The following is a 22452-nucleotide window of genomic DNA, read 5'->3' on the forward strand; positions in this document are numbered from 1 at the left end:
TTGGTTCACCGTACATGAATAATTAAAATGAAATTTGCATATTAATTTTACTTTTTTTGGTTAAATGGCTTTCTCGAAAGTTGTTTAATTTTATTTGCGAACGTTTTTATTAGTAATAAATATACGTAACTTACTAATTAACTTACGTAACGAACTTCTATAGTCGTATGTTTTTATTATGTATATTAGGGAGGTCGCCCCCTAGTCAATACCTAGCTCTTTACGCTAAATTTCAAACTTTTTCCTAGTTATTTAAAAATGACCACTTAATCACAAAGGCCGTTAATAAGAATAAATATTTCTTCACAAATGACTACGAAAAAAATATTTACCGTAAAGAGCAAGATATTGAATAGGGGGCGAACCCAATCATATATGTAATAGTTTGTGTTCGTTCTGATGTTGCTCCTTACTTTCAATTGAAATACTTGTTTTTTAACAAGTTTTTTCTGATCGTGAAATTTAATTTCTGGTCGTTTGTTTAAATAAAGCTGGGAAATTTGGTGCCCCCTTCATAGCAATGTCCCTTCCCCCATGAAAAAACCTCCCACGTAATCCCCGAACCATCCACCCCCCCCCACTACCAGAAAAAATCCGCCTGAAAACGTCTGTATACTTTTTTATAACCCATACTATATTTAAACATTGGGCAAAGTTCATAACTTGCAGCCCTTCCCCCGGGGACTCTGGGGGATTAAATCATCCTCATAGACATAGTTACTATATTTTCGACCATGCTGAACAAAATAGCTATCTCAAAATTTTGATCGGGTGACTTTGGGAAAAAAATTAGCGAGGGAGGGGGCCTAGTTGTCCTATATTTTTTGGTCACTTAAAAAGGGCACTAGAACTTTTAATTTCCGTTAAAATGGGCCCTCCTGCGATATTCTAGGACCATTGGGTACATACGATCACCCGATATACGGGTTGTTCACGACTCAGCGGGTTCGAACACTGGTTGTTCTCGTCTAGTGCATTCCCTCCAATGTGGTCATATTCACTTTTAAAATGATCATGGTTGCCCTTATAGAGGCAATCTAGTAAAGTTGTCACACCCAATTAAATCCATCAAAAGCATATCTTTGATGTCGTTCTTCATTGTATCAATCGCATTTCAGTAGAAAAAAAAGAAGAAGAAAAATGAGAGTACACAAACAAGAACGAATAAGAACCTCTTAACCTAGAGCTGAGTTAGACCCAAGAAACACAAGAGCTGGGAAATACTCTGAATGAAAAGATTCGATTTTTCACCCATCAAACGGAAACGTCAAATAGCTTTATTATTTCTGTTTATCACAGCTGATCGACTCAACAAAAATATTTCTTGAACAAATCAGCGAATATGAATTAAAGAAATACACACGCAAATAATGGAAAAAATCCAAATATTACCAAAATTCTTGTGCGTCAACAGCAAAACCACATTGCCCTGCTGGCGTTTAGTATATTTGTGGTCTAAGTAATTGCTAATTAAATTGAATGCTTAAACATGAGTAAATAATGTCAAACACACAGCAGATAATTCAAGGACAATAAGTCAACTGATGGAGTTAACGACAGGAGTTATTGTTTACTGCCAAAAAGTATTTCAAGCGTGAAACGTTACAAATTTTTATTGCCCGGAGTTGCTCGTTTCTAAGCGGAAGAAGGCTCAGACAGGGATGGAACTTCTAACGTTTCAGTGATTCCCTTTTCCCTGGGCACGGTTTCCCTTTATTCCCTTTATTGATGAGTCGTAACTTGATTCTCAAGACTTCCTATCTTAAATAACAAATATTGCTTTTTTCTTCTTAACTAACATATCCCGCTTAGATGTACATCAGAATAAAGATAATGGGTTACAAATTGAGTCGTTATTTTTGACCAGCTAGTTCTACCCAGTCTGATAACAGCTAGTTTGTCCTCACTACTCCACACGTGTTACAATGAGAATTTTTTCTAAAACTTTTATACTCTCAACATTTTGACTTCCGATTCACTAACAACGAACACGGATGTCCGGAAGCAGGTGCAGGGGCATTCTGGGTGTTTACCATGGTAATAAACCTATTATTTATGCCTAGTTCCAGTGACTGTTCCCCTAGTGAAGGGTTTTTGTAAATTTATAGCAAAATTCTGCTTTGGGTCTTACATTGTCAGCTTCTTTTGCCAAACCTTTTTAAGTCAATCCTTTTTTCGTCAATAATATTTGGTCAAGGTCCTTTTTTGTCAAGACCTTTGTTAGGTTATTTATTTTAAAGTAAGACTGAATGCGCCCAGGCATCAAAGGTAAGTTTCGAAACGTCAACTATACCTTTAGCATATGCTGCACTATATTATAAGAAGCATTTGCCAAAGATACATTTTCTTGCATATCAGACTCTCTCTCATACAGAACCTTTGTCAAATACTATGTCATTTCTTAACAATATTAGTTTCAAAAGCCTTTTTGTTGTTGTAAGTGGACAGTGAGGTCAATTTACACAATATAGGGGGGATCAGTATTTTTCAAAATCGGGAGCGTGGGGGAGGGCAATTGCGCTGTTCTTCCAATTTTTTCAATGGAAATAACAAAAAAAGGAATTTTTCAGCGAAAACACCCAAAGAAGTATTATTAAAATTTCAGGGGGGTAAGGAATCTGGAGAGAGATTGTCCCCATCCCCTCAATTGAGACCACTGTAAGTTTTTGGCTGATCTTCGTTTCACTTGTTTGTTCTTTTTATTGATTTTAAGTATTTATTAAACCCTATTATTTTCTGGTTTCTGCAGGTTATTCTTTGACTTATTTTTCGTTACATCATCTTTTTCTTTCTCCATTCTGTTTCAATGACTGAAAAGTCACCTCATATACTTTTTATGTTTTTTTCTTTCGCATTTAGAATCCTAACTGAAAGATCGCAAGCACAGAAATTATAACTTCATTTAAGATCGTTGATTCTAACGGGATGCGCTAAAAATCCTTAGAGGCACTCAATTAAACTCAATGTTTTGAAAGAAATTTAATAATTTTATACGCCTAAACGGGTAATAAGGTACATACATTAAACGACTCTCTTTTCATGGCTCTACTGCCATCTAGCGTCTCACAGAAAAACGGGCCGGAAATATTATGATATAGCAACATGTTGATACAGCAAAGTTTACAAAGTTCAGCCTATAACAGCATAGAAACAGCCTTCAAAACAAAATATTTTCCGGAATAAAACTATCATCTTTTCTTCTCTACACATATTCATTACACTAGCCGCAAGAGACATTCAAGCCAACTCAATTTGTTTTTGGTCGTTATATTCTTTCCTCACATAAATTATGGTTGGTTAAATTGGGCGAGTAATGTTAGTTGCAATATTAGGCGAGTTCAAGTTCTGCAGAATAAAGTAATAAGGGTTATAGGTATACGGATTATTTTGATGGACTTTGTCTTAAGGAGCATAGGAAAGGCAATGGGAGACCACGGAATCAAATGGGGAGGAAAAAGTCTTCTGGACTTAGATTATGCTGATGATTTAAGCATCCTAGATGCAAGTGTGAGAAAAATCAATGAAGTTTTACAGGTTTTGCAAGTTCGTGGTGCTAGAATAGGTTTAAAACTTAATGTTAAAAAGACTAAGTCACTAAGGCTAGGAATAAGTGAAGATTAAAAGGTGAAGTTGGGGAATGAATAGATCGATCAAGTGGACAGCTTCACTTACCTTGGTGGTATTATTAGTAAAGATGGTTAGAGCAGTGAAGATGTCAAAAGTAGAATAGCCAAGGCTCAGAGTGATTTTTCACAGTTAAAAAAAGTTTGGAAGAATAGGAAGATAAGTCTGCAAACCAAGATTAGAATATTAGAAGCTACAGTGATGACAGTGGTCAAATATGGCTCTGAAGCATGGGCGCTCCGAAAAGCGAATCAAGATTTTCTAATTGTTTTCCAGAGAAATTGCTTAAGGATCGTTCTGGATACCCGGCTGACTGACCGTATTTCAAACAATAGGCTATACGAAAAATGTGGTTCAATACCGCTCTCTAGGGCTGTAATGAAAGAAAGATTGAGGTGGCTAGGACACTTTGTGTGGATAAAGGATGACAGATTGCCGAAGATTGTTCTTTTTGGCCAACCTTATAGGGATAAACGGTAAGCAGGTCATCCTCGTCTGGGGTGGGAGGACGTCATAAAGAAAGATTTAAAGAAAATCGGAACTTCATGGGCGGGCGTAAAAAGGGAGGCTTTGAATAGAGTGGGATGGAGGAGGAGCGTGCGTAGCTGTATTGGCCTCAGGCGGCTTGGTGCTGCGGTGAGTTGTTAGTAGTAGTAGTAGTGAATTTTTAGCGGTTTAAACTATAAAGGTTGGTGCAACAAGAGATTATTAAATACGACTGTTTGTATTCCAGTGCTTGAATGCCCTTGAATCAGATTCTTTTTTATGAATTTTAAAAAAAAATATTTCGATTTATAATGATTAATTGACTAGGCACGCAGCTTGTGTTGCATCTCATCCATGGAACACAAAAAGACCGAGTCATGTGACCAGACACCATTCAGCTCGGAATTCATCCCAGATTCCGTTCGCCAAGCTGAAAATGCACCACAATTCAAAAAATTGTATTACAAAACAAAACCGAATAATCTGGTAATCTTGAAGGTTCCAAACTTTTTTCTTATGCTTTGATTTTATTTTGTTTATTTTTGTTTTTATTTATCCTTTGATTTGCATGTATTTTCCCCCACATTTTAGAATGTTTCCCTAAACCTTTCTTTTTTTTTTGAATTGACAAGAAAGATTGGCATCAATAATATCCAGCCGGTAGCTTTTTTAAGCATTTTTTTTTCTTTTTTTTTTTGCTTTAGAACCACTAATTGTCTTGTTTATACTAATAAAAATGTTCGAAGGGAAAAAAAAATTAACTGAAATCACAGGAAATTCATTGTGAAGGTCATTGTGATTCCAGAAGGCTTCTAGCATATTTATGACCACTAGAACCGCTTGTAGTTGCACCCCCCCCACAGCCCTCAGGGCAAGGCTTGTTAGCTATGCCCTGGGGGCATATAAGGTTTCTATAGAAAGTGTTGTCGTAAAAACTTCAAAAAGGGCTCATTCGATTGGCAATTGAAAGGGCTAGTGCGCTTTTTAATGATTAAAAGTGATTGGAGGCAACAACCCCCCCTCTCACGCCCACCATTTCCCCAAACACATGCAATCCAAATTTTGAGATATCCAATGTAGTTGAACAGATGCGCTTGTAGATGCGCTTTCACTACCTAACATATGGGTCGGGCGGGCTATGATAGGGGTTAAATAATGTTTTCATGCCCTTAGCTAAGACACTAGCTGACATGATTCTATGAAAGGCGGGCACTAATTTCTTTAACACTTAAATAACCAATACATCAAACCACATAAAAGTAACTGAATCTCAGTGCCCGGGAAGGTGCGCAGATTCCTGGCTGTTGAGTTCCATGAAGAGTAGTTCCTTCATGTCGAACAGGAAATGAAATAATAAAATCTTAAGTTTACAAATTCACAACAAAACCTCTCAGGAACAAAGATATTATAATGACAAGCTTAGAATTGCTTTATTATTTTACTGCTTTCACGTTCGGTAGACATATTTTCACATTAAGAGTTTTTTTTTTACTTTCCTAGATATTTTTAAGTTTTGCCTAAAACTCGTTTCAATCCTAGTCTGATATGCAGAAGCGTGATGTACTGCTGTCATCGTGAAATCTTTTTTTGACGTAGTTCATACTGGTGCTAGTGCCCAGAATCTAAGCGGTTTTCATTAACATATGTGATATTCTATGAAAGTGATTAACTTATGTCACGTTAAGTATAACTTTTCACATAAGGCTTACGCAAAATCTATAAAACTATGTATTAAGAATGGATCCTGACCTTTGAAAGTATCTGTCTCCGAAAAATTCTGAACATAAACTCGACGAATCAGGTGACAATATGTTGATATCAGAAAAATGACACCGATCTCTTATTATAGATAATATTCGCCAGTGTCGATGGCAATATCTAGGCCATATATTAAGAATGGGAGATCCTAGAGCGCCCAAAGACACCTTTGAGTGGCAATCTGCAAGATCAAGAAGGGCAATCGTCCCAAGAGCACTCTACGCCGAACATATCAGTCAGATCTTGTTGGCTCTCTTAACACGTTCCTGCAACCCGAGGGAGAATATATACTGGTGGGAGCAAGATATCACGGAGACTAGAGACTCTTATCGATACCCCAGGTTCCTCTGGAGGCACTGGGTCTAAGGTAAGGTTTAAAACTAAAGTAAGGTTTTTGGGCAAGACAATCAAAAAAAAAAATCTTAAGCCTAATTTTCAGTCCCTGATAACGCTGTGATATGTCAAATACACCCTTTGGTTTTAGCATGAATATAAAAATTATTCTTTCTAGTTTATGACAACTCAATTCGATTCCCCAGTTTTCGTGTTCAGCTTGGTTTTCAAGCTTAAGGGAATGCTCGGAGACTACCTATCTAAGAGACTACCTATCGCAAACATTGTCTAAAACCATCACAATAATCATACGCAAGTTATTCAAATTTTAAAAATATGGAATGGAGATGCAGATTCAAGCTTTGATCAAGCATGAAATGCTTTCTAGGATACATTTTAAAAATTTACTAATTGCTCACCTAGAAATTCCATTTTGATACTGCTATATTATCGTTCTCTTAACGTAACGTACGTAGATTGCCAAGTTTACTTGGCAATGCCTACGTCGCGGACAAAATTTGCTCTAAAAGATTGCCTAACGTAACGTTAAGCCTAAAATTATGCTAGTGTGAAAGGTTCTAAGAACACATACCCGACATAAGTTTATACACTTGGTTTGAAAATAAGCCAGATTATTCAGCTATACAAAATAAAAGTACAGTCTTATTTAGCGACAATCACATTACTTAACGTTGTTTGTATAACCAAATGAATAGATCTTAAATGAAAACCTTCCAATGGGAACAAGTCTAAAGCCAGATTTTCAGTCTCTTCTAGCACTGTGAAAATGTAAGATACGTCATCTGTTTTTAGAATGATGCTGTTCTTCAACCTGAAGTAGCTACACCCTCCAACGAAAAAATTGAGCCTGATTTTCAGTCTCTTCTAGCACTGTGAAAATGTCAGATACGTCATCTGTTTTAGCATGATTCTGTTCTTCAAGCTGAAGCAGCTACACCCTCCAACGAAAAAATTGAGCCTGATTTTCAGTCTCTTCTAGCACTGTGAAAATGTCAGATACGTCATCTGTTTTTAGCATGATGCTGTTCTTCAAGCTGAAGTAGCTACACCCTCCAACGAAAAAATTGAGCCTGATTTTCAGTCTCTTCTAGCACTGTGAAAATGTCAGATACGTCATCTGTTTTTAGCATGATGCTGTTCTTCAAGCTGAAGTAGCTACATCCTCCAACGAAAAAATTGAGCCTGATTTTCAGCCCATTGTAACGCTGTGAAAATGTCAGATTAGCCATCTGTTTTAGCAAGAATATCAACATTCTTCACCTATTATTCTGATTTATAATAACTCGTTTTCAGGTTGATTTTCAAGCTGAAGCAGCTACACCCTCCGACCCAAAAAGAATATAAGGCCTCATTTCCAGCCCATTGTAACGCTGTGAAAATGTCAGATACGCCATCTGTTTTAGCAAGAATATCAACATTCTTCACCTATCATTCTGATTTATAATAGTTCGTTTTCAGCTTAATTTTCAAGCTGAAGCAGCTACACCCTCCGACCCAAAAAGAATATAAGGCCTGATTTTCAGCCCACTGTAACGCTGTGAAAATGTTAGATACACCCTCTGTTTTTAGAAAGAATATCAAAATTGTTCACTCATTCTTCTGGTTTATTTAATTCGCTTTCAGCTTGGTATTCAAGTTGAAGTAATTAAACGCTCCAACAAAAAAAGTCTAAAGCTTTATTTTCAATCCCTTGTAATGCTGTAAAAATCTCAGATATGCAATTTGTTTTTAGCAGGGATATCAAAATTGTTCCTTCTGGTTTGTGACCATTTCATTCAATCCTCCCCCGCCAAAAAAACAAACAAAATATATACGTTATGTGTTTAAAAGCAAAGTCAGACTTTTCAATACACGTAGCGACTGCCAACTTTTTCTCTGATTTAATTCTGAAAGAGAAATTTTCCGGCGAAAAAATCCAGAGCCTTATTTTATATATCTTTATTTTCAATATTGTAAAATGTAAGAGATATCCTATAGTTTTTATTTGAAATATCTATTATTAAAATTTTTACCTTTAAAAGTTTTACACATTGCACGATAGCTACATTCGTCTTCTAATTCACAAAAAGGGAAATAAGAATGAAAAAGTAGCCAAATTTTTGCTAAAAACATGCACGTGCACAAAATTTGTTCGGCGGTGGGGGGGGGGGATTTCTTTTTAATATTAATTTATATCCTTATTAAAAATTCAAAGAAACATATTCCCCCGGAAAGATCCAAGGTCTACTGTAATTTTGCGAAATGTTAGATACGCCATCTGTTTTTTGGCTTGAACTCAATTATTGAATCTTATTTATCGTTTTCTACTTTATGATTATCTATTTTTTCTGATAATTACTTTTATGATGATACGCCTTCTAAGTCATGGAAAATCCCAAGGAAAAGGAAAATGCAGGTTAAAATCAATTTACTTTCTAACAGAATCAAAGCAGAAAATGCCCACACAGAGGAATGAAAAGCCTATGCGTCACTCTTCTATAAAACTGTGCAAATATTAGTCACGCCCTTATGTTTTTGGCACGAAACATCAATTATTAAATTGCTTAACTCTTTGATGATAGCTGTATTTGACTTCTGATTCATTCAAAAACTCAAAAGGAAATAAAAAAGTAGGTTAATTATAATAAAAACACGAAAATGCATAAGAATGTTATTTTGAGGGGGGGGGGCGTTAAATATCACTGTTTTCTTACTTAATTTCCAAGGCAAAACTTTGCCGCAGAAAAATGCAAAGCCTATTTACTCCCTTGTAACATCTTGAAAACTTCACTTACGCCCTTTTGTTTTTGACCCAATAATTTCAATTTTGAAATTGCTTACCTCTTCTTCTGGTTTATGATAGCTCCATTCGTCTTCCGAATCTTCGTCTTCAGCTTGGTTAGAATTGTCTTGTAAGCCTCTGATAGCACCTTCAAAAAAGAAAAGAATATACACAGAGACCGACAGTACATAGACAACGTAAACCTCGTTTTCATTAAGAAGAGTTAAGAATGATCTCTTAATATGATTTTGAAGATTAATTTCACTGGTTGATTAGATTAATTGATTGGTTAATTAATTGATTACCGATTGATTGGTAATCAAATTATTATCTTTTTTGTCTTTTAAAATTTTAATGTATTTGTATGAGAGGGACTTGAATGTCGAGAATTTTGTTAGCGTTTCCTTAAATGACAACCTTCTAAGGTGATTGAAAAATTTTCTAGGCTGCTTCAGATTAATCTACCCCCCCCCCCCCAAACTAAATCATGCCCTAGCATTTGGTGTGGATGAGGTTTGTGTAGAATTATTATTTTTTTTTAATAAAACATGTAAAAATAGAAAATTTAACACTTAAATTTAGCAATTAAATCCATATTTTTCAATGAATCCCTAGGATTATTCTTACTCAGCTTGATTTTAATGGAAATTACCAGGGATCACTTGGATTATTCTGATCTTTTAACACGCCTAAGTCTAAATAGCATGAAATATTTAGTAAATTCACGAAAAATCAATCGTTTTTTTTGCTATCATTATTGGAAAATAATTTATGTGCTTTTAGTTCAATTACTTACTATCATTAGTTCAAATGAAATATTTTTATTGAAACAAAAATTTAATAAAATGGTAAATATTTTATGAGATTTCAAAAATATTTATATTTTCAAAACAAAAACAAAAATAATGAAAAATAATTTACTATTCTGGTGCCGGGGTTCATAACCAGAGTATGAGACACGACTATTAACAAATACTCTGGGGTATCACAGAAATCTTTCTGAATGATGCCTTCTGAAAGGGTTTTAAAAGGTCTTCTATACAATTAGCTGATATGGTAAATACATGTAGTATTAAACATACGTAAAACAATTTTCTTGTATTTGAGAAAAATGCTACAGAAAAAGGCTCTGTGACAAATTAAAATTCAATTGATCAATCTAGACAAAAAAAAGTTGTGAAGCCTCCGCGAAATGCTACCTGTGAATGCCTTATGTGCAATTTTTATAGATATGTATGCATGGGCATAAGTGCGGGCGATCACAAGAGGGGCAATTGCCCCCTATAACCCCCCAGATCTTGAAAAATACCCTTTTTGGTATTTTCATTGAAAAATACCCTTTTTTGGTATTTGAAAAAATAAAACAGGGCAGGGTAGTACAATTACGCCACTAAATCTTATACCCCACCCACATAGAATTTTATAAATACCTTTTTTGGATATTTTCATTAAAAAGAATTGAAATAAAACAAAATTGCAGCACTCCCTAAATTTTGAAAAATACCCATTTTATTGGATCATCTTGGATCATTTTATTGGATCAACCACGCATGGCCAGATTAAGAAGAAAGTGTCCCAGCAGTATCATTTATGGGTTCTTGATGTTTATGACTAGGGCCCAGGTTTATATGTGATAAAAATTATGAAATATTTACACATATGTGTAATTATTTATTGGACAATATGTAGGTAAAAAGGTAGAATATGAAAAAAAAAAATTAAGAAAAATACAATTTTTATTGCAAGAAAGTTATTTGAAAAAAAAAATGGTATCTAAGATATATACATTGGTTCAGTTATCAAAACAGAGTATTAATAAAAAAAAACATCACATTGAAGTAGCTAATGCATTGTTTGAAATTGTTACTAACTACATCTTCAAATTATTAAACACAAAAAATCGATGGTTTGGTCTTAAAATTGCCTTGTAACAGCTAAAGCAACGTTCCGCATCCACTGATGTAATGGGTGCATACTTGAAACATGCAATGTTTCCTCTCCGGTTACCCACCCATCATCTTTCCTAACGAATAACACGAGTGAGGCAGTTGAAACCAAATTTCAACATCCACATATTTGTGTCTACTGAATAAAAAAACTAACTGGAAGCATGATACTTAAGAAATGGAGTGCAGGCGATGGATGCATATAAGGATGGGTAGAATATGTGTTTTCGGTGAAATAAATAAAATAAAAATGAGCTTGGATGATTCATAATTACTTAAAACGTATTTTAAACTTATGAGCATTACAATATCTAACTCCATTAAAAATATGTAAATACATGGGAACCCGGGACCTATTTATGATCTTTGGGGGAAGAGGAAGACCCTAAATTCTTGTCATCACGACATCTACCCGAAGAGGCAACTGGTTAGGTTCTACTTTACCTTGTTACTTTTTGGGTTATACATAAATAACCCTATTATAATTATTTTTTACTGTGGTCTTATTTTTTCGATTTGTCAGTTCTATTTTCTTGGCCTGTTTTATTCCTTTTGAGTTCGCATTTTTTATCAATTTCTTGTTATCTTAATATCTATTTTTGTGTACCTTTTTAAGCAACTCTTTTTTAACTACTAACACTTAGTTGTACGTATTTCTTTTGCAAACCCGTGACCTTTCGTGACATTCAAGATTTGGTGACAAGTTTGGCTTCAGGAGAATTGGTCTCCTGACTAATTTGTCTCGCAGAATATACCCCTTTTAGGGTATATACCCTTTATAAGAGTATAAACACGTTTTAGGGTATATTAGGGTATATTTTACATTGTGGAATAAAAAGGATACTAGGTTACATTAAACGTGCAGATGGATAAAGAATTCGCCTAAAAGGGAGATGGGGATGTTTTCACTCAAAATGACTAGTTCCTACCGTCTACTATGATAGTTCTATGATGATTGACTAATTCTATGATAATTGAAAGAGAAATTGAAAACAGACCCCTCCCCAAAAGGGGGAATCCTGTGTATTTAGAAATACGTCGGGGTTTTAGAAACTTGTTCTTTTTTCAATTTCTTCAAAGAAAATACCAAAAACGCCCTTCTTCAGTGAAAATATCCCAAAAAGGGTATGACAAATTATAATTCTAGTGATTATTTTTACAGTCATCTTTTTGTTGAATCTACTCTGCTTTGTTCAATGACTGTGGGATTAATCTAAAAATTCTAGGGACAGATATCTTGGAGGAGGAGGACTAGGCAACTTCATTGCTGTCTTTTTTTTTGGGGGGAGGGGGATAAGTTTTCTCCGATCCTCACAAAAGAATATACGTTATGGTTTTCTATGCCGGTAGTTCCGGAGTCTCTTTGGCTAATAAAAACTAGCTAATGGCCAATTTTGGCTGGGATTTGGCTATTAAAAAGAAGTTTTACCATCGTCTAAGGGAGATTCAAGTTGGTCCTCATTTAATACATCATTGTCAACATCTACTGAAGAAGCTGCCAAAAGCACGGCCAACTCCGAGTCAGATTTATTTTTGATCAAGTTTTGGAATGTCAGTATGTCTCCACTATCACGATCATCTAAAAAATAAAAATGAAAATAGTTTACTTATTTCAACTTTAATACCCGTGACGTAAAAATGGTATTACTTAAAATATACATGGTTTGTGAAGTAGGTTTTAACACCTGCTTTAAAGTAGGCACTTAGCATGACATATTAAAAGACGAAAGCAGAAAAAAACAGCAACGAGGATAATTTTAAGCCGGCAAAAACAAACAAACGGCCAAGAGCTAAACGAAGGGTAAAGGAACCCTTAGCTCAGGCACCCTCCAATTCCCCAGCTTTTGACTTTCTACTTATTCGATATTCGACAGAAATACAGAAGAAATCAACCTGCACTGCAAAAACATATTTTTAAAAAAGACGGGAATTCCACTTGAAATTCGTTTGAATCATACCCCTTCTGCCAGAAAAATTGTAAGAAAACTTTCTTTTATGCCGACCAATAACAGAAATTATGAATTCAATTTTGCTTCGAAATTATCCTTGAACTATCATGCGCTGGAATAGGTAGAGAGTCGAAAGCTGTGTCTTGTGGAGGGAGCCTGGGCTAAGGGATCCTTAGCCCTTTGTTTGCTCTTAGCAGGGCAAACTTAGCCCTTTGATAGCTCAAAATCAACAATGAAAGCGTTAAGCGACAAAAAAAAATCGATGAAAAAAGAGAATAAATACAAAAACAAGGCGAAATGAGCAACAAGATCAAACAAAAAGAACAAGCAGAGCAAGATGAACAAATAAATAAAATAAACGAAAATAAAGCAGATATTTGGGTAAATGTCATCCACATTCTTGAATTTCAGCCACAGCTTATTTCTCTGGTCACCTTTATCCTTTGTTTTATGGGCATTTACTTAACAAGCAGCTTCTCAGACTTCTTGCACCCTATTAGGTTAGCCACCCAGCTGATTGGACGAGGCAACCCGCTGGACATTTCACAACTTCATCAAGATGAGGTGTAACTTAGGATTGTCCCCTAAACTCACTAGAAACGGGCGTGAAACCTCGCTTCAGGGTCCCAACTTTAGCTTGGTAACTCTCAGCCATATTAAGCCCATTTCCCACCTAGGAAAACCACTGGTTTTTAATAAATCCCATTTCAATTATAAATAAGTAAGAAAAAAACAAGTACTCAAAATTTGCCCATTGTTCTGCCATAGTAAAGAGCCAACCATGAACTATGGCAACAAAATTAAAAGAAACTTGTCTAGTCAAAATATTTTTACAATTGGCACTTAGTCAGGAATGATGAGTATTGCCCGGATATAATTTCGTGATATTTTAAACGTAGTTAGAAAGAATATAATCAAGTAAATCGAAAAATAGTCCCAATGCCTCTAAAATGGCGTCAAATCAAAAAAAAACCCATCAAAATTGCAAAAGGAGAAAACGCTAAGTCGAGGTTTCAAAATTCCCAAAAATTCAATGAAAATCTTATTTTAGCATGGTCTCATTGGTTTCGCCTTTATTTATATTCTTTTTTCTAAAGCCACAATTAGACCCCGGCGCCGCGCCGGTAGATCGGCCGAACGCCGCCAACGAGAGGCCCGGTTGACCGCAACCAAAGTGTCGCTACGCCGCCGGCATGCAGCAGGCGTGCCGGTGGCCGGTAGAGGCGGCAGCGTTCGGCTGACTTTAAATTAATTTTGCGGTAATTCATTATTGCGTCAACCGCAAAGTCGGAGCTTTTCTTTCTCGTGTGGTTTAGTATTTCGATTTTCCTTATTAGAAATCAAGCAGGACTTTTCGGGTATTTCCCCGAAAATCTATGCGTCACATTACTTTCCATACCATAATTCTTCACTACTGTCTTGTTCGTTAATTTTCGTCTCTTTTGTTACTTTGCATAAAAACCAGATAGATGCAATTGCAATATACACTGTTCTTCACATGTTGACAAAAAAGTATCGTACTTATGAAATGAGAGTAAGTCATTTTGGATGCCGTTTCCCAATTGCTATTTCTTAAATCATTTGTAGTCAGGAATTTTATTTTTAAGTTGAATAAAACGCATTCACTACTATAAAGGTTCAGTTGCATTTTAAAACTGATAGTCGAAAGCTACAGCTGTTTCTACAGCTGAATTGTAAGTTTGCAGAATTTTGTTTTCTTTTGCTGTTTTCAGATAAAATTTTCTTAATGTTTAATACACAATTGTTGAACGCCTGATAGATTAAATAAAATACAATCTTCTTTCTGAAAAGATTCCCCCTCCCCCCCAAAAAAAACCTTCTATTGAGACAAAATTTGGCTATAGACAAAGCTATGTACAAGTTTGGGGAATCAAAGATTGAAACGGAAGTTACCCCAAAAATATGTTTCAAAATTTTTTTTTTAATTTTTGCCTATAAGGGGGGGGGGGATAGGGGGCTATCATTTTAAAATAATAGTACCTCATTTTTTTTTAATTGAAAGCAGGGATGCCAAAAAGATAATTGTTTTATAGGGTAGTAAATGAGTTTCTTAAATATGGTGGCTCCGAGGTTAGAAACAAGTTACTGAAGATTATGAATATGATTTTTGAAAAATCGGAAGTACCAAATGATTTTAGGAACACCTTCATTAAGCCACTTTATAAGAAAGGTGATACAAGTGAGTGTGGTAACTATCGAGGCATTAGTCTGGTCTCTGTAGGTAGCAAATTACTTAGTAATATGATACTTTTTAGACTGAGAGATGCCGTATACAAAGTTTTAAGAGAAGAACAGTGCGGTTTTAGAAAAGGTAGAGGATGCGTCGACCAAATTTTCCCTCTTAGGTTAATAATTGAGAAGTGCTTGAGTTGTCAAACACCTTTGGTCCTTAGTTTTATAGATTATGAGCAAGCGTTCTATTCTGTTTATAGAAGGGCTATAGCAAAGGTTTTATCCTTGTATGGTATACCAAAAAAATACAATAAAGTGATTAGAGCTATGTACGAGAATAACACTGCTGCGATTAATGTAGGAAATGAGGTTAGCAGCTGGTTTTGTATAAAATCAGGAGTTAAGCAGGGTTGTGTTCTATCCCCCTTTATATGGATAATTTTGATGGACTTTGTATTAAGGAGCACAGGAAAGGCAATGGGAGACCACGGAATCAAATGGGGATAAAAAGTCTCCTGGACTTAGATTACACTGATGATTTAAGCATCCTAGAGGAAAGTGTGAGCAAAATGAATGAACTTTTAGAGGTTTTGCGATCTCAGGGTGCTAGAATAGGTTTTAAAATTAATGCTAAGAAGACTAAGTCACTAAGGCTAGGAATAAGTGAAGATGAAAAGGTGACGTTGGATAATGAAAAGATTGATCAAGTGGGCAGCTTCACTTACCTTGGTAGTATTATTAGTAAAGATGGTGTGAGTAGTGAAGATGTTAAAAGTAAAATAGCCAAGGCTCAGAGTGTTTTTTCACAATTAAAAAAAGTTTGGAAGAATAGGAAGATAAGTCTGCTAACCAAGATTAAAATATTAGAAGCTACAGTGATGATAGTGGTCAGATATGGTTCTGAAGCATGGGCGCTCCGAAAAGCAGATAAACATTTCCTTTATGTTTTCAAAAGAAGTGGCTAAGGATTGTTCAAGGTACCTAGCTGCCTCACCGTATTTCAAACAATAGGCTTTACGAAAAATGTGGTTCAACACTGATCTCTAGGGCTATGGTGAAAGAAAAGTTAAGATGGCTAGGGCACGTTGTGCGGATGAAGGATGACATATTGCCGAAGATTGTTTTTTTAGGCCAACCGTCTAGGGCTAAACGGAAAGCAGGTCGTCCTCGTCTAGGATTGGAGGATGTCATAAAGAAAGATTTAAAGGAAATAGAAACTTCGTGGGAGGGTGTAAAAAGGGAGGCTTTGAATAGATTGGGATGGAGGAGGAGCGTGCGTAGCTGTGTTGGCCTCAGGCGGCTTGGTGCTGCGGTGAGTTGTTAGTAGTAGTAGTTTTTTCATTTAAAATGGAGACTGAAGAAAATGACATCAAATTCTCTGGGAAACCATTGGAATATTTTGATAGACCCAGGGCCCCCCATTGGGACTTTTTCACTGTCTTGGGTATTTTACAATTTCTCATAGGCTGCTGGCCTAATTTGGCTTTTGTGTGTGCTCCCTTTTAATTAGACTCTTTGGATATTATTGAATGCCACGGCGAATCTATGACTCAGTTTTCCAATAATTTGAGGTATATCTGAATAATTTCGACATTTTTTTTTTGTCATTGTACCCCTTTACTCATACCCTCTATTTTTTTTTTGAAAGAACACTAAGCTGTTTAACGTTATTTCGCGCGTTTGTTTGAACTATTTAGTGACCCAGTTAATTATTAAGTAATTTTTTTTTAATGTAAAGCTGAGACGGTATCCAGAGGGGGGGGGGGTAGGGAGATATTACATTTAAATGATAATATCTCGAATTAATCGGTAAATTTTTCGTTGTTCATATTATTGACTTACGAATAAAGTAAACTTACCACTCGATGCCTTTTTTATGCTCTTTCCAAATATAATGATCACTTTTGTCGAAAATGAATTTTACCCCCACCCCTATTAATACAAATTCAGGGTATATATTTGCACATTAGGGGGAGGGGGGGGGGTAAATTTCATCTCTGATGTAAATGAGAGGTAAGTTTAAACTTTCCCCACACCCCCCTAATGTGCAAATTTATACCTTGAATTGGTATATATAGGGGTGGGGGTAAAATTCATTTCCGATCAAAAATGATTATCATATTTGGAAAGAGCATAAAAAAAGGCATCGAATGGTATGTTTACTTTATTCATAAGTCAATAACATGAACAACGAAGAATTTACCAATTTTGTTTTATTGAAAGCAGGGATGCCAAAAAGTTAGTTTTTTTTAGTTTAAAGCAGAGACGGTATCCTATCATGGTGGTATCCGGGGGGGGGGTAGGGAGCTATCATATTTAAATGACAATACCTCTATTTTCTTTTAAAGCAGGGATGCCAATAAGTTAATTATTTTTTTTTAATGTTAAAGCAGAGACGGTATCCTATCAAGATGGTATCCAGAGGGGGGGGGGATAGGGAGTTATTACATTTAAGTGATAATACCTTGAATTTTTTTTATTGAAAGCAGGGATGCCAAAAAGTTATTTCTTTTAACTTAAAGTAGAGAAGGTATTCTATCAAGGTGGTGTCCAGAGGGGGGGGGGTTAGGGAGGCATTATATTTAAATGATAATATCTCAAATTTATTTATTTTTTTAAGCAGGGATGCCAAAAAGTTAATTACTTTTTTAATTTAAAGTAGAGACGGTATCCTATCAAGGTGGTATCCAGAGGGGGGGGGGCATTAGGGAAGTATTATATTTAAATGATAATATCTTGAATTATTTTTATTGAAAGCAGGGATGCCGAAAAGTTAATTATTTTCAAACAGTTCGTGGTAACGAACTGTAAGTAAGGAGCGACCCGGCTCAATGGTAACCGAAACTCTAGAAAACGAGTTTTTGATACCAATAGATATATCAAATGAATCAAATTTCAATGCCGATTTCAAATATATAATTTTCATCAAGTTTAGTGCTACCCATTGAAAGTTACACACCTGAGAAAATATGGCTTATTTTCAAAAAAAGGAAAAAAGACCCTCTAAAAACTATATAACTTTAGTAAAAATCACCCCATCATATTCAGCGTATCAGAGAACCCTACTGTAGAGTTTTCAAGCTCCTATCTACTAAAATGTGGACTTTTGCATTTTTGGCCATAAGAGAAAACACAGGTGCGTGTTTATTTGTTTTTTTTGTTGTTTTTTTTTCCCGAGGTGTGATCGTATTGACCCAGCGGTCTTAGAATATCGTGGGAGGGCTCATTCAAACAGAAATTAAAAGTTCTAGTGCCCCTTCTAAGTGACAAAAAAATGGAGGGCAACTAGGCCCCCTCCCACGCTTATTTATTTCCCAAAATCACCCGATCAAAATTTTGAGATGGCCATTTTGTTCAGCATGGTCTAAAATATGATAAATATGTCTTTTAGGATGACTTAATCCCCCGAAGTTCCCAGAGGGAGGGCTAAAAGTTATGAGCTTTACCTAATGTTAACATATAGTATTGGTTATTGAGAAGTATACAGAAGTTTTCAGGAGGGTTTTTTTCTGGTTGTGGGAGGGATGGGTGGGTCGGTGGTTATGTTGGAGGATCTGTTCGTGAAGGAAGTTTTCATGGGGGATATGAAATTGCCAAGACGGGGGTGCCGGACTTGCCAGCATTATTTATAGGTTATTGGGCAGTAGACAACCATTGTCTGTACGGATTTTTTCTGAAGGGGGAGGGGGCTAGATGCGGGGGGTATATTGGAGAAACATTACATAGAGTATGTTTAGGTGGGGGAAGCGGCATTTCGCTGGAAGGGGCGCCGGATTTGCAATTATTATTTAAAAAAAGAGCAGAAATTAAATAAAAAAAAACAAGTTTTTTCAACTGAAATGTAAGAAGGAATATTAGAACTTAAAACGAACAGAAATTATAACGTATGTGAGGGGGTTCTCCCCCAAGTCAATACCTCGCTCTTTACTCTACAGTTTTTTTTTAGTGCTTTAAAAAGATCTATCTATTCTAATTAAACTGCATTTGTGATTCAGGTGTTTGTTAATAAAAATTTTTTTTAACTTTTAACGTAAAGAGCGTGGTATTGAATAAGGGGAGAACCCCTTCATATACGTAATAACATATACGTAATAAAAAAACAATAAAAAAACAAGCGATACGGCTCAATAGTAATTGAAACTTTTAAAAACGGAATTTTGATGTCAATAAATGTATCAAAAGAATGTGTTTATAATGCTGATCCTAAATATATAAAATTTATTAAGTTTAGTATTACTCATCAAAGGCTACGAGCCTGAGAAAATTTCCTCGATTTTTTAAAGAGGGGGGAAACATCCCCTACAAGTGAAAGAATTTTAATGAAAATCACACCGTCAGATTCAGCGTATCAGAAAACCCTATTACATAGGTTTCAAGCTCATATCTGCAAAAATCTGCAACTTTGTATTTTTTACCAGAAGAAAAATATACGAATATAGAAGTTAGTTACGTAAGTTAATTTGTAAAGACATCCATTTAGCAAAAGAAAAGTAAAATTTTTATGCAAATAAAAGCTGCATTAACTAAAAAACGATCAATAATTAAATAAAAAAAACGAGTTTTTTAAACTGAAAGTAAGGAGCGACATTAAAACTTAAAACGAACAGAAATTATTCCGTATATGAAAGGGCTGTCCCTCCTCAACGCCTCGCTCTTTACGCTGAAGTTTGATTCGGTCTCATATCTTTATTTTTTAAAACAATAAAAACTTTAGCGTAAAGAGCGAGGCGTTGAGGAGGGTACAGCCCATTTCATATACGGAATAATTTCTGTTCGTTTTAAGTTTGAATGTCGCTCCTTACTATCAGTTGAAAAAACTTGTTTTTTTTATTTAATTTTAACTTAAAGCAGAGACAGATCTTGTAGAACATTATATGGATGCTTTAAAAAAAATACAAAAGGGAGTGTGAAGGGAGGTGAGAGACTTTTACAAGAATATGACAGTTTGGTTGCTACCAGCAGCTACTGGGTGGAGTATCCTATGAAAGTGTACTGGCAATGAGAAGATAAAGTAAATTTGTAAATTTAAGCTGTGATTTGAGAAAGACTGATGAAAACATTAATGTTTGCGGTCAAAATTGATCGCGCCGGCAATTTGTAAATTTAAGCTGTGATTTGAGAAAGACTGATGAAAACATTAATGTTTGCGGTCAAAATTGATCGCGCCGGCGGCGCACCGCTGCTGCTGTTTTTGGCCCCACCGCCACCGGTCTTCCCTCATCGGCGCGGCGCCGGGGTCTAGCCACAATAGCATACTAGACGGTAGTAGAGTGATAATTAGGGGCTAAATCTGTAGGCTTTTTTGTCTATTGCTATGCATAAGCCGAGACAATGAACTGCTATGCACCACGAATTCAGCAAAAAGAACCCTCCAAAAAGGCTCTTGTCCACTAGATTTGTTCATCTACTTCATAACACAAAGAGATTAATCTCTTTGGCATCATCCCAGATAAAGAGCTGTGAACCGAGACACTATAGAACGACTATACTATACTGCATACCGTAAACACTATAGAACCACTATAGTTCCATATAGAGCCCTACAACATGGTACTGAGTCTCATGGTACAGTTCTATTCGTTATACGTAACACCAGTGAAACTTAGGGGTAAGAAAAAAATCGATCCATACTTTAAATTTAAGAGTAGAGATGTGATGGGGGGTGCAACCCTCCTCCTGTTCAGGGTAATTTTTGCTTGTTCAAGTTTTAATGTTGCTCTTAATTTTTTTTCCTTGCTTAATTAAAAATAAATGACATACTTAATAAATGGCTGATCTTATGAATAAAATATTATATTTGAACTGTCCAAAACATGATGCTAGAGCCCAATTTAATAAAATGCACCGGCTTCACATTCAACGTCCTCCACAGTGTAAGTTTGCTTAATTTACTAGAAGAGGTACTAATACCAGTACTGTCTAATATTATATACTTTTTGCATTAAAAAAAAGAGAATACAGATATCTTACCTCTAGCTGAATTATGATTTTGGACCAAGTCATTGAAAAAGGCTTTTTCAGCTTCAAACAAATCAGTTGTTAAATTGGAAAAGTCCAGTCCCGACGTTTTGGTCACAAAACTATCCTCAGAGGTGGAGCATCTTGGAGTAACCAAAGGCACGTCCAGGTTTTGTATGTCCTCTATTTTTTTGAAAAACACGCATAAAACGGAAATGTTGTCAGATGAATTTTTCTTAGCAAGATCAACAAGAGCCGCCGAACTGTTTTGAAATGTCCCTAAAATGAAGAAATTTGGAATAAGGTCATTTGACTTCCCTTAATAAGACAATCAACAGTTGCCAGTATTAGTGCATTTTAGCATTCCTTAGCGAGCTTATTCACTTTGCACTGACTCCCCTCCCCAGATGTAATGCGTAAATGATAACAACAAACACTTATCAGGTGACTTTTTAACTGAAACAATATGGACAACTATGCGAATAACAACATTAATCACAGGTATTCCATTCTAGGCATAGGTTGTTTATAGACCCCTGAACGTGTGCCACATTTCATATTTACTGTCCCTTTTTATCGTCAGTACAAGAATCCATTTATTTATTTTTTTATTTCTAATAGGATTGAATTTTTTGGTTTACATGTAGTCACTTATCCTACATTTTCCTGGGTTAGCAGATGTAACTTATCCGACAACTAATCCAGGCCGTTTCAAGTAGCAATCTTCCTAATATTTAACGCTGCTTACGTATAATGAAACATTAAGGGTTGGCTTGAATGCTCGAATCGGACACACTGCAAGGTCATCAACAGTGTTGCACGCTTAAACCATCTGTTTTACCAAAAACTTTGAATAAAAAAGATGGTACCACGGGAGTTTCTACAATTTAAGAAACAGCGGTACTTTTATGATATAGCCCCGAATTCAAATTCTTCATCTAAGTAGAACCTAAGTAGAACTGGGTTTTTTTTTGTCAATGTATGAAATTCATTTAGTTTGCGATCTGTATTGAATAAGAATTGTGTCTAACCAAGGACGTTAAAATGAAGATTTGGGATCTTCATTCCAATATTGACTTCACTCTAACCTAACCTTAGGTTATAAATTTGTTAATAAAGTATCGTATTTTGTGACATTTTATTAGGATTGAGCGTCAGAGAAACAGGTTCTACTCAGATGAAGGGTTTGAGGTCGGGGCTATGTCATACTATTACCGAAACAGCAATCTTTCCGATCAAATATGCACGTTTTTTATAAACATAAAATCCCAACTGTCCTCAAATCACCTACGAACAGAAAATATATGTAGTTTTGATAGCTTTTTCTCATATCTAGGTGTGCAGAACGAAGGGAACTAGGGGTGCTAGTATGCAGAGTTTAGACTAGTTCCGAATTACGTGCACAAATATACCCGTTATGCTC

General features: G+C 35.6%; 1 protein-coding gene across 1 annotated transcript in view; it reads right to left on the reverse strand.

Annotated features, from left to right (window-relative positions):
* Positions 1-22452, reverse strand: part of LOC148954294 (uncharacterized) — a 180416-nt gene that overhangs the window by 123126 nt on the left and 34838 nt on the right. Inside the window, exons 7-9 of the mRNA XM_089086194.1 lie at positions 21042-21308; positions 12359-12508; positions 9043-9131 (exon numbers count right to left, since the gene is read on the reverse strand). Of these exons, the coding sequence (XP_088942320.1) occupies positions 9043-9131; positions 12359-12508; positions 21042-21308 (506 nt within the window). The remainder of the gene's footprint in view (positions 1-9042; positions 9132-12358; positions 12509-21041; positions 21309-22452) is intronic.

Source organism: Artemia sp. Qi Xiang Cuo, chromosome 3 (assembly GCF_049724085.1).
Source record: "Artemia sp. Qi Xiang Cuo chromosome 3, ASM4972408v1, whole genome shotgun sequence".
Taxonomy (NCBI): Eukaryota; Metazoa; Arthropoda; class Branchiopoda; order Anostraca; family Artemiidae; genus Artemia; species Artemia sp. Qi Xiang Cuo.